This window comes from Myotis davidii, unplaced genomic scaffold (genome assembly GCF_000327345.1).
Source record: "Myotis davidii unplaced genomic scaffold, ASM32734v1 scaffold187, whole genome shotgun sequence".
Taxonomy (NCBI): Eukaryota; Metazoa; Chordata; class Mammalia; order Chiroptera; family Vespertilionidae; genus Myotis; species Myotis davidii.
In genome coordinates this window covers 3,456,968-3,470,273 of record NW_006383018.1, presented here as the reverse complement: position 1 = coordinate 3,470,273, position 13,306 = coordinate 3,456,968, and the positions used below count along the sequence as shown (strand labels likewise).

Genomic DNA, 13,306 nt, shown 5'->3' with positions numbered 1-13,306 from the left:
GGTGTCCCAAAATTCACGCAAGAAGTAATTTTGATAGAAAACACAGGTTTATAATTAAAAGTTGTAATTTTTTATTGATTCATAAAGTATACAGTATAGGGTTATGTATGGAATAGCATATCGGGTAAATGGCCTCCATGGCTTTGCTGGCAATACACACTCTTTTGTTGAAATTATCCATGACAGAAATGCAGCTGCTCAGGCAACAACAGTTAATGGTGCTCACTATCGCAACATGATAATCCAGTTTTTTGTGCCTAAATTGCAAGAGATGGATGTGGACGACATGTGGTTTCAACAAGACGGTGCCACATGCCATACAGCCCGAGAAAAAATTCAATTACTGCATGAGTCATATCTTGGTCGTGTAATTTCCCATTTTGGTGATCAAAATTGGCCGCCCAGATAATGCGATTTAATGCCGTTGGACTTTTTTCTTTGGGGTTTTTTGAAGTCTAAGGTTTATACCAACAAGCCCACGACCACCCACACCTTGAAGGAGGAAATTGAGCACTGTATCAACGAAATTCAGCCACATTTATGCAAAACGGTCATGGAAAATTTCAACAAAAGAGTGCATATGTGCCAGCAAAGCCATGGAGGCCATTTACCCGATATGCTATTCCATACATAACCCTATACTATATACTTTGTGAATCAATAAGAAATTTACAAGTTTTAATTATAAACCTGTATTTTCTATCAAAATTACTTCTTGCGTGAATTTTGGGACACCCTTTAATTAAGTAGATTTGAAACTCGGGAGAACATTGTAAACATCTTGACCACACACTTGCTTTGCCTTGTGGGATCTGACTATAAAATAAAGACTTGGCTTACAGGCTATGGCACTGTCTCTTCCTCCAAGAGCAATGTTCCACCTAGCCCCAGATATATTCTCTTGTCAGGTTCACTTCTGGCCATGCTGAGCATGGCACAGGATCTTAATTAGTTTTATTTGTTGGCTTACTTGTTATTTACTATGCAAAAATATATGGATGTTCACAGACCACATATTATTTTATGTTGTATAACAATTTACACACAGGATTTTACTAAGTGCTATAAAGTTAATAACCATTTCTCCTCTTAGTCATAATCAGTCATGAAATAAATGGTAAGATATTTCACATTTACATTATTGTATAAATGAGGAAAGATACAGCAAAGACAATTTCCAAGATGGATCAGATAAACACTAGTAATAGGAGTTACCAGGACAAAATGTTTTTGGAAGTAATTTTTAAGTTAAGAATAAAATTTGAGCCCAGCCAGTGTGGCTCAGTAGTTGAAAATTAACTTAGGAACCAGGAGGTCCTGGTTCGATTCCTGGTCAGTGCACATGCATGGGTTGCAGGCTTGATCCCCAGGCAGCTGATCAATGATTCTCTCTCATCATTGATGTTTCTATCTTTCTCTCCCTCTCCCTTCCTCTCTGAAAGTAATAAAAATATTTTTAAAAATATTCTTTTAAAGAATAAAATTTGAAACAATTCTGGGTTAAGGAAAATCCCAATCTACTTTTAGCTAATATGGAGTTTAAATCACAAATCAGAAACTTAGTATTTAAACTCCCTAAAAGAAAAAAAGGGGGGGGTACCAAAACTAAACTATGAGAAAATAAATTTGTTATTCAAGAAAACTACCTATATTCCAAAGACCAATTGTAATATAAATTTCCATGTTAACACTAAGAAGCTTTTTTTCCCTCTACCTTATGCTGTGTAAAGAAGGTAAATATACTAATCTTTTAATGCCCTCAACCTCCCCCATCCCCAAATAGACTTGTGGAACACCAGCAAATTATCTTCATTTCCAGCAATATGGTATTGGCACAAAACTAGACACATAGATCAATGGAACAGAATAGACTTCCCAGAAATAAACCTACACAGATATGGTCAATTAATTTATGACAAAGGAGCCAAGTCAATTAATATTTGACAAAGGACACAAGAATATCCAATGTGGTAAAGATAGTCTCTTCAATAAATGCTATTGGGAAAACTGGACAGCACATGCAAAAGAATGGACAGCTATCTAACATCATACACAAAAAAGACTTGAAGGTAAGACTTGGAACCCTAAAAATCCTAAATGAAAACATAGGGGGTAAGTTCCTTAACATCCACCTTGGTGATGATCTTTTGGATTTGACACCAAAAGCAAAAAATAAAAAAGTGGGTCTACATCCAACTAAAAAGCTTCTTCACAGCAAAGGAAACCATCAAGAAAATGAAAAGGCAAGCCCAACAACTTACTGAATGGGAGAAAATATTTGCAAATCTGATAAGAAGTTAATATCCAAAATATATAAAAACCTCATACAACTCAATAGGATAAAAATCTAATTTTAATAAATGGGCAGAGGATCTGAATAGACATTTTTTTCAAAGACATACAGATGGGTAACAGTTACATGGGAAAAGTGCTCAACATCACTAATTAGGGATATGCAAATCAAAACCACAACAATATATCTCCTCACACCTGTTAGAATGGCTATCATCAAAGTCAAAAATAACAACTGATGAGAATGTGGAGAAAAGGGAACCCTCATGCACACTGTTGGTGGGAATGTAAATTGGTGCAGCCACTAGGGAAAATAGTATGATGTTCCTCAAATAATTACAAATAAAATTACCATATGATCCAGCTATTTCACTTTTGGGTATTTATCTGAAGGAAACAAAAACACTAACTTAGCTGAAGCTGGTTTGGCTCAGTGGATGGAGCATCGGCCTGCGGACTGAGGGGTCCTGGGTTCGATTCCGGTCAAGGGCATGTACCTGGGTTGTGGGCACATCCCCGGTGGGGGATGTGCTGGAGGCGGCTGGTCGGTGTTTCTCTCCTGTCGATGTTTCTGACTCTCTATCTCTCTCCCTTCCTCTCTGTAAAAAATCAATAAAATATATTTTAAAAAAAACAAACAAACAAAAAAAACACTAACTGAAAAAGTAATATGAATCCATATGTTTACTGCAGTATTATTTACAACGCCAAAACAGAAAAACCTAAGTATCCATAGATATACAAGTGGCTTTAAAAAATCTCACACACACAAATATTATTCGGCCATAAAAAAGAAATCTGGACATAGAGGATCTCAAGGGCATTATGTTAAGTGAAATAAGTAAACCAGAAAGACAAATACCATATGATCTCATATGTGGAACCTAAACAAAACAAACAAAAAACCTAAGCTCATGGATACACAGAAGAGATCAGTGGTTGCCAGAGGCAAAGGCTTTAGGGCCCTAACTCCTTTGGTTCAGTGGATAGAGCATCAGCCTGCGGACTGAAGGGTCCCAGGTTCAATTCTGGTCAAGGCACATGCCTGCCTTGTGGGCTTGATCCCCAGTGGGGGACGGGCAGGAGGCAGCCAATCAATGATTCTCTCTCATTATTGATTGCTTTTCATAAATTCTAGAAAGTTGATTGCATTCAGTATTCAACTTTAAATTCCAAATTGGAATTTGGTGGTGATGGAAGAGATTGGGAGGTCCATACACTGAAACAATTTGGTAACAGCTGCAAGGCTATGGAAAAGGGCTGGGAAATGTGGTGGGCCAACCACCTGCTAATCAGGAAGGCTGTGACTTTTCACCAAGGCAGCAGTGGCCAGGCAAGGGTAGAATGCCTTACTCTGCAGACAAGAGCCCCTGCAAATGAACGGTGAGCCTTTGACATGAGTCCATGGTTAATAACACATTGGAGGTTAAACTACCACTCTAAGGACATCTTAAACATAACTTTGAAATACAGATGTGATAGTGTTCATCAGACGATATAAATGGCCTTAGCTGGTTTGGCTCAATGGATAGAGCTTGGCGTGTGGACTGGTCCCGGTTGGATTCCAGTCAGGGGCACATGCCCAGTTTTGCCGGCTTGATCCCCAATAGGGGGCGTGTGGGAGGCAGCCAAACAATTATTCTCATCATTGATGCTTCTATTTCTCTCTCCCTTTCCTTTCCTCTCTGAAATCAATAAAAATATTTTTTTAAAAGATATAAATGAATTCGTGTCAACTTCAGAATGTTTCATTCATGGTAAAACTCACTGATGTATTCAGTTTTGTTATATTTTAGACATTGATAACCCAAGCACGGTCCTTTTTTCTATTTCCCTTTTCTGAAAGCTCTATATGTCTGGTTCTTCTATTACATCCTTATATTCTACAAATACTTCCCGTTTTTCTGATGAATACGGTGTTTTGTTCATATTGGCTAGGACTACATTAGTCTTGTAACTTGACTGGTCCTGCTGTTTAGATGATGGGAGAAGGGAGGCGACAGGTCACCCCAGGGACTTTCTCAAAGCTCAGCCGCCTCTGCTGCCCACACGCACTCCCCATACTCCTCCTGGTAACCGCAAGGGCAGACCCGCCTCCAAATCTCCAAATCAGCGTGGTCTCGGACCCCTTTCAACAGCGGCACAGTCACCGCCTCTCCCAGAGGAGCATGCTATTCTTGGGTTCCGTTTGCTTGCCTTCAGTTGGTTCATGATTGGGGAGCCTGGCCGGGCCTGAGGCATGGCCTGGGGGTAACCGAGACAAAAAGAGGTTGGCTCCAGGAGGCGTGCGTCCCTCACGTCACGAAGTGGCTGGCATTTTCACGGTGCCTGTATCCATAGACGCCTGTCAGGACCCAGGGCCGCCTTCTCTACCCTGCTCGCTGGGCCCGCGTCGCTGCTGGAGAGTTGAACGTAGGACCTGGCCTGCCGCGCAAAGTTCCAGTGTGACCTGCGGCCAGCGCACAAAAGCGCAGGGGCGCGGTTCGGCCCAGACGCGGTCCCGCGTGCCCAGGGCCGCCTCAGTGCCCGGCTGCAGGCGCTGGGGGAATCTCCAGGTGGTGGGAAGTGCTGTGACTTACTTCAACCGGCCTTCTCATCCAAATGCAGGTTTTCTCTTCCTCCCCCCCGCCCCCCCCATCACCAGCTCTGCATGTCCTCCCTCTTGCATGCCCCAGGGATACCCACCTCTCACGTGTGCGCATCTGTCAAACGCTTTAGCTTCTGTTGTGGAGCCTCTCTCTCTTCTTCCACTCCTCGAGGAAACAATTGGCTCCCTGAATGTCCATGTCTCTCAGATATGTAACAAGTCCATCGCATCACTGTTCAACTTTACTAATACGGGGTGTCCCCCTAAAATGTACACACACTTTGAATGATTATAAAGTCAGTGTTTATTACTATACAGTTCTTTTTCAAAATTTAAAAGAATCTACAGAAAAGAATAATTTGTTTTGTCAACCCTGTTTTCAAACTGATGACTGTTCTGGCCCAGGCACTGCTGATAATGAGGGGCAATGGGATCACAAACATCAAGAATCATTTCGTTTGGTGTTTGTGCACCCTTTTGTATCCCCATAAAAATATCTAGTGTATAAATTTTCTTTGTTCAAAGCTTGGTCGGCTTCACCCATTATTTCAAATAAGTTAAACCTGAAAAGGAGTGAAAATTAAGTAAGTTATCAGCTATGAAAGTATACACGTTCTTTGGGGTAGAGGGGAACTCAGTGTCCAAAGAAATGTATGCACACTTTGAATAATTAAAAAGGCAGTGTTTGTACTTCAAATTGACAATGTTTACTTTTACATGACACCTTCAGTACTTATGAGGATGAGAGTTCTTTTAAAATATATTTTTATTTATTTCGGAGAGGAAGGGAGAGAGAGAGAGGGAGAGAGACATCAATGATGACAAAGAATCATTGATTTGCTGCCTCCTGCACTCCCCCTTCTGGGATCAAGGCCGCAACACTGTCATGTGCCATGAACAGAAATTGAATTGTGACCTCCTGGTTCACAGGTCCACTCAACCACTGAGCCACACTGGCCAGGCAGGATGAGAGTACTTTTAGAATGCTCTTTATCATTAGGTAGAAAATAAAAAGAACGTGTATGATATTTACCACCAGTTATCTCTAAGAAGTGGCTATAGGAAACATCATAGTTTTTTTCTCCAGCATCTGTTCTAGCTTTGGGTTGCTCTATCTCCCTGATATCTATCTATCTATCTATCTATCTATCTATCTATCTATCATCTATCCATCCATCCATCTATCTACCTATATAATCTATCTATCCCCCATGTGATTTGGGAGAGGCATATAGCCCCCCTGTCTCTAGAAGTGAGCCAAGTGGCAATATCTTAAAACAACAGTATTACTCTGGCTCCTGGCTACAGTTATTGGTTCAGGGTTTGGCACACGACCTAATTTGGGTTAACAGAACAGAAGATTTCATCTCTGGCTCAGTTGCTCCTAGAATGCCAATCCAAGTTGGGTGTAGCATGCATGGTCAACCTGTAGGTATCAACACATGGAGACCAGAGAAGCTTGTTTAATAAGTTTGCCATTTGAAAAAAAACCAAAACAGCCCTTTTGTTAGACAACAATGATAGACAACAATGCTACTAACTTTATACTTAAAATAGTTAAATAATTCATTTTGTATCTATTTTACCACTATAAAAAATAAAGTCAAAACAACCCTTTTGCAGAAAAACAACCAAATACCTGGGGATAAAACTCCCATAAACTGTGGTTACCAATCAAGATCACAATTCCATGTATGTCATGCTTATTAACACCCAAGGGCTAAAGCCACCTGAAGATGCCATCCCCACAAAAAACAAATATACAATCTGGGCTGCTACAAAAATGACAAGGTCAAAACTTTAAGGTCATAAGCCATGGACACTATCACCCCAGAGCCCTAAATTGTATTTATCTTTCAAAGTATTCAGCCAATGTATCAGATGTTGCAACCTGAGAAGTGCTCAAAGAATAATACCCTTTCTTCCCCTCCCCAATTCTTTATCATTAAATATAATCAGGCAGAAGGGGATCAGATTATCACATTTATTACTAGTAAAAGCAGTCTAGAGCAGTGGTTCTCAACCTGTGAGTCTCGACCCCTTTTGGGGTTAAACGACCCTTTCACAGGGGTCGCCTAAATACATCCTACATATCAGGTATTTACATTAGGATTCATAACAGTAGCAAAATTACAGTTATGAAGTAGCAACGAAAATAATTTTATGGTTTGGGGTCATCACAACATGAGGAACTGTATTAAAGGGTGGTGGCATTAGAAAGTGGCTTTGGTCTGCAGCTAAGTGGACTTGTAATTATTCACCTCTGAATTGGACATTACTTTGTCATCACACAGATGAACACTCCCTGGTTCCCTCAGCAGGTATGCAAATCTCTATGGAAGACAGCTGACTAAAACACAACTCGTTGTTGTTGTTAATCCTTGCCAGAGGATATTTTTAGATTGATTTTTAGGGAGAGTGGAAGAGAGAGGGAAAAACAGAGAGAAACACATCAATTGGTTGCCTCCTGCACTGAGTCCCGACCAGGGTCAGGGCCAGGAAAGAGCCTGCAACCAAGGTATGTGCCCTTGACCAGAATAGAACCTGGGACCATTTGGTCTTCAGGCTGATGCTCTATCCACTCAGCCAAACCCGCTAGGACTAGAACACACCTCTTGCAGGCAGGAAGACCCGAAGGAAAGAGCCCAGAAGGAACTGAGATCATCAGTCATCTAAGTCTTTGTAGAGGAGATACTGAGGAGATGAGGCTCAAGGCCAAGGACATTACACAAATAGAGTTTTGTGAGAGTCCACGGCTAGCGTGGCTTTCGCGGGTTCAAAGACTTGGAGGAAGGGCTGACGGACAAATGATACACAAGATGAAATATTAATTTTTTGATTACTGGGGGAACCAGAGGACAGCCTAACCATAGCGGTCAAGCTCTCTCTGTTGCTCCTTTCCCAGCTGCTTTAATTAGCTCGAATACACAATTGCCTTTAGCAATGCAAAAAGACATATCAATGGTAATGTTTAGTAAACAGTAAGATTGTCAGGTTTTGGGAGAGTTTGCTTTAGGCCATTGAGTCAGCATCCGGTAATAAAATGTAGATATTCACCCTGTGAATATCAAAAGGAGTCCTGGTCAGCCTTCTGCCAGACTCCTCACATTTATATCAATTACTGTTGATCTTGGTCTCCAAGCAGTTTCCTCCATACGGAAACATAGAGCCAGAGGAAAGCATTACTTCTCCACTCCTCTCAAGAATTAAAAGAAGCCGAAACCGGTTTGGCTCAGTGGATAGAGCGTCGGCCTGCGGACTGAAGGGTCCCAGGTTCGATTCCGGCCAAGGGCATGTACCTGGGTTGCGGGCACGTCCCCAGTGGGAGATGTGCAGGAGGCAGCTGATTGATGTTTCTAACTTTCTATCTCTCTCCCTTCCTCTCTGTGAAAAATCAATAAAATAAATTTAAAAAAAAAAGAATTAAAAGAAAACTTGGACAAACCAGTAACTATTAAATCATATTAATAAGATTTTAAAAATCAAATTTTACAGAACCTTCAAGGAACTGATTACCCTTTTAAGAGATAATTAGAATAATTATTTGGGTATAACTTATGTGGGTATAACCTTAACAGCAAAACTGGACAAGAACAGTACAGAAAAGGAAATATTTCAGCAAAATTACTCATAACCATAGGCATAAAATTCTGAGTTGTTTATTTGTTATTGACTTCAGAGAGGAAGGGAGAGATAGAAACATCAGTGATGAGAGAGAATCATTGATCAGCTGCCTCCTGCATACCCCCCACTGTTGAGGTAGAAATGACGACAGAGCCCAGCCGGTATGACTCAATGGTTGAGGGTTGATATATGGGCCTGGAGGTCACCGTTTGATTCTCAGTCAGGCCCAGGCTGTGGGCTTGATCCCCAGTGTGGGGCATGAAGGAGGCAGCTGATCAATGATTCTCTCTCATCATTGATATTTCTATCTCTCTCTACCTCTCCCTTCCTTTCTGAAATCAATAAAAATATATTTAAAATACAAAAAAATTATGATAGAGGACAACATTTTCTTGCTTTCAGTATCAAAGGAAAAATTCCACGGTTTCAACACCAAGAGTGATATTTATTATAGATTTTTTTTATGGATGCCCTTTAATGGTTTAAGAAAATTCCCATCTATTCCTAGTTTCTAAAATCATGAAAAATGTTGCGATTTATCAACTGCTTCGGCATCTGTTGTAATGATCATATGAGTTTTCTCCTTTAATCTCTTAATGTGGCAAATTATGTTAATTTTCTAATGTTAAAATCCAAACTTGCATTTCTGGAACAAATGCAACTTAGTCAGAAAACATTTTCCTTTTTATACACTGCTGGTTTTTATATTAGAACAGTTTTTTAATGCTTAGAATTTTTGCATTTTTTGCCTTGAGTAAATTTGACCTGTAATTTTTTTTTTTTCATATTGTCCTCATTAGGTTTTGATGTAAAAGGTCAGTGTTATTCTCACAAAACAAGTTGAAAAATGTTCCCTCTTTTTCTATTCTCTTAGAGAGTTTGTGAAATATTGAAACCATACCAGTTTAAAGAAAGGATTTAATTTAGGAAGATGTGTAAACAAGTATTAGAGAACTAAAAAGGTAAGGGGAAACTGCAGTAACATAGTCATAGTAAATTTAGGAAGTAGCTACTATCCTGGTGATAAACGTACAAAGGAAAGAAGTTGGGTTATTAAAAACTATGGATTTGGAGAAGGGACCTATGGGAGCTGGGACACACACATCTGAGGACGGGTGCTCTCCAGCTGTGCAGGAATCACATAAAAGACTTAGTCTTCAGTCCTTGAAAAGGTTGTTTTACTTCTAGTTTACTGTTACAGAAAGCAATCCCTCTTTCCTTAAGGAATATTACTTCTATCTATCGGGGAAATTGTCACAATGTACTGAATTTGACAGTACAGTAGTGAGAAGACACTTCAGTACCATCTATAAACCTTCGGTGTCCAAATGCTATGGCACTCTGCATGTGGCATGGGGGTGAGGGGCCCCACTGGCTATCTCTTTTGCTTTCCAAAAATTTGTTGAATTCTTTCATTTCTTTATCTATTCTTTCTAATTGTTTGAAGTCTTTTTTATTCCTTTCTATAATTTTAATGCGATTTCGAGTTTCATGTGATGCATGTAATCAATAAATCATCCTTAACCATTAATCATATGTAAATTAATTTATAAGTTATAAATATGTTGTTTTACATTTATTAAATTACTCATTATACATTACAAAGTGTATTAAAATTAATTTGTAATTTTGACGTTTTTATAACATCTCTTTTAACATCAGCATTTGTTTTCTAGGTTCAAAAAAAATTTAAACATCAAAATTAAAACTGAGTTACAACCTTATATTGGTATAAAACATATTAGTGGCAAATAAGATGTTTGGAGACTATTTCAGAAGAAGTAGAAGATATCACTAGTCTATTCAAGAAAGAATCTGAATCAGAGTTGATGGAGAAGCCTGGATTTAATAAAAAAAAAATCAGATTTATTAAAGAAAGCTTCTGATGGGAAACCTTCTGTCAAGATTTATGAAACACATCCTGCCATGGATACATTAGGTATACATTATGATACAGCAACATCCTCCTCTGAAAGTAAGCCTAAGAGTAATGAAGAAAAAGGGAAAACTCTTTCTGAAACAGTAGATACAAGGGACAGTTCGCAGTCAACAACCAAAACTTCACAAGGTCCATCATTATCAACAACTGAGATGACTGCTAAATATCAGACCTCTGTTGACTTCCTAGCTCATGAAAGATTAGGAAAAATTAGCCCACAACTCTCTCAAGAATATCAGAAAGGACTTAACTTAAGGTCCGGTAACTTTATTAACCTCAAGGCCAAGGGTTTACAAGAATTCCCTAAAGGCATTTTAAAAACAAAATGTGTAAAATATCTGTATTTAGACCAGAACAAAATCAAAGGTTTTAAACAAGCAGACTTATATAATCTGCTAGGACTTGAAATTCTATCCTTGCAAGACAACGGGTTATCATCATTTCCAACTGAAATTCAGTTGCTTCACAATTTAAGGATATTAAATGTCAGTCACAACCAAATTTCACATATTCCTAAAGAAATATCACAGCTTAAGAATATCAGGCAACTCTTTTTAAATAACAATTACATCGAGAATTTTCCTTCTGGCTTAGAAAGCCTTAGAAACTTGAAAATTTTAAGTTTGGCTAATAATAACTTAAAATATATACCAGATACTTTGTCTAGTTTAAAAAACTTGAGCATCCTCAATTTGGCATACAATCAGTTAACAATATTTCCTAAAGCTTTGTGCTTCCTTTCAAAGTTAATTTCACTAAACCTCACTGGAAACTTGATAAGCAGTTTGCCAAAGGAAATTAGGGAGCTTAAAAATTTAGAAAAACTTTTACTGGTTCACAATAAACTTACATTTTTGTCGGTGGAAATTTTTCAATTGCTCAAAATGCAAGAACTCCAACTGGCTGACAATAAATTAGAAGATATTTCACACAGAATTGAAAATTTTAGGAAACTTAAGATTCTAATACTTGATAAAAATTTATTGAAAGAAATACCAGAGAATATTTCCCATTGTGTAATGTTAGAATGCCTTAGTCTCAGCGATAATCAGTTAACAAAACTTCCTAAGAACATCCACAAGCTTAAAAATTTAAGAAAATTCAATTTGAACAGAAATAACATAGTGAGAATACCTGACGATATCTCACATCTTAATAATATACTTAGCCTAGGATTGTCAGGAAATATAATCATAGATGTTCCCATTGAAATAAAAAACTGCAAGAAAATAACTAAAGTTGAGTTGAGTTATAATAAAATAATGTACTTTCCAATAGGTTTGTGTGCTTTAGAGTATCTTTATTATTTGATTATTAATGGAAATTATATTTCAGAAATACCTGTGGATATATCTTTCAGTAAACAATTGCTTCACTTAGAGTTTAATGAAAACAAACTCCTCATATTTTCTGAGCACTTATGCTCTCTTATTAATCTTAAATACCTGGATCTTAGTAAAAACCAAATAAGTACAATTCCATCATCTATTTCCAATATGGCATCACTCCGAGTTCTTATTTTATGCTGTAATAAATTTCAAACTTTCCCTATACAAGTGTGTACTTTAGCAAATTTGCAAGTACTTGATATTTCAGAAAACCAAATACAGAAAATCCCTTCAGAGATCTGTAACTTAAAAAGAATTCAGAAATTAAATATCTCAAGCAATGAGTTTATATATTTTCCTATTGAACTGTGTCAACTACAATCACTGAAAGAGCTGAATATCAGTCAGAAAAATGGGAGAAAGGTAAGAAACTGCTATTTTGGGATTTAGGGGAAGGTGGGACTGGAAGGGATCAAAATCTATGATGTAGTATATGTGTATGTGTTTTAAATTTAGTTGGACTGTTTTATTTTTAAAGGATAGGCTTTTTATAACCTATGGCTTACAAATACATTTCCCAACACATCGCTTTATAGGAAAATGTTTCCAATCATAAAGAATTGGTAGCATGGATCAGTACTTGGATATCACCATAGTACGTGGTGGGTTTTAGCAAAGAGTCGCAAGAATTTGTGACATATAAAAATACCCCCTTTTTAAGACAAAAAATAATCCTTCTATTTGATTTTAGAAGTTTTAGTCCTGGAAATAGTCATTAAAAATATAATTGTTTAATCTTTGTTACAGTTAACAAGACTTCCACAAGAGCTGTCTAAAATGACTCAACTTAAAGGACTTGATATCTCAAATAATGCAATCAGAGAGCTTCCAAGAAATATAGGGGAAATGAGAAGCTTGGTCAGTTTACTTGCAAACAACAATCAAATAAGATACCTGCCACCATCTATTCTATCTTTATACCAACTCCAGAAACTAAACTTGAGTGGTGAGTGTCAAGTATAATCAATAAGTAAAGTATTAATGTCTAGGTCGCAAATTTTACTAACAAGACAGAACGGCAAACTGGTAAGATAATGCATTAAGTGCCCATTGGAAGGAAATAGCTGTTATAGGTTCAGAAAATGTGAGTAGAACATAAGGCCCAGTTCCTTCCCTGAAACAGGTTATAATCCAGCTGGGGAACCTGAATATTTTTTCATTCTGTCTTTCCTGCCTATACCCTTTCTTCTCTTTCTGAACCTGACCTCTTCCCTCACTGTATACACACACCTACCTATCCAACCTTAGGTCAGTGTTTTCTGTTTTCCTTTCTCTGCTGGCTTCCTTGATTCCACTCCTATATTCTATTATATTCTAACTAGGGGCCCGGTGCACGAAATTCATGCACTGGGTTGGGGGGGGGAGTGTCCCTCAGCCCAGCCTGCCCCCTCTCACATACTGGGAGCCCTCAGGCGTTGACCCCCATCACCCTCCAATCACAGGATCGGCCCCTTGCCCAGGCCTGACGCCTCTGAC

At 38.3% G+C, this 13,306-nt stretch overlaps 1 protein-coding gene across 1 annotated transcript in view; it reads left to right on the top strand.

Annotated features, from left to right (window-relative positions):
• The first annotated feature begins 271 nt into the window (after nucleotides 1-271).
• Nucleotides 272-13,306, top strand: part of LRRD1 (leucine-rich repeats and death domain containing 1) — an 18,537-nt gene continuing 5,502 nt past the window's right edge. The window contains 4 exon segments of the mRNA XM_006779260.2: nucleotides 272-367; nucleotides 10,249-10,350; nucleotides 10,352-12,193; nucleotides 12,578-12,776. Of these exon segments, the coding sequence (XP_006779323.1) occupies nucleotides 272-367; nucleotides 10,249-10,350; nucleotides 10,352-12,193; nucleotides 12,578-12,776 (2,239 nt within the window).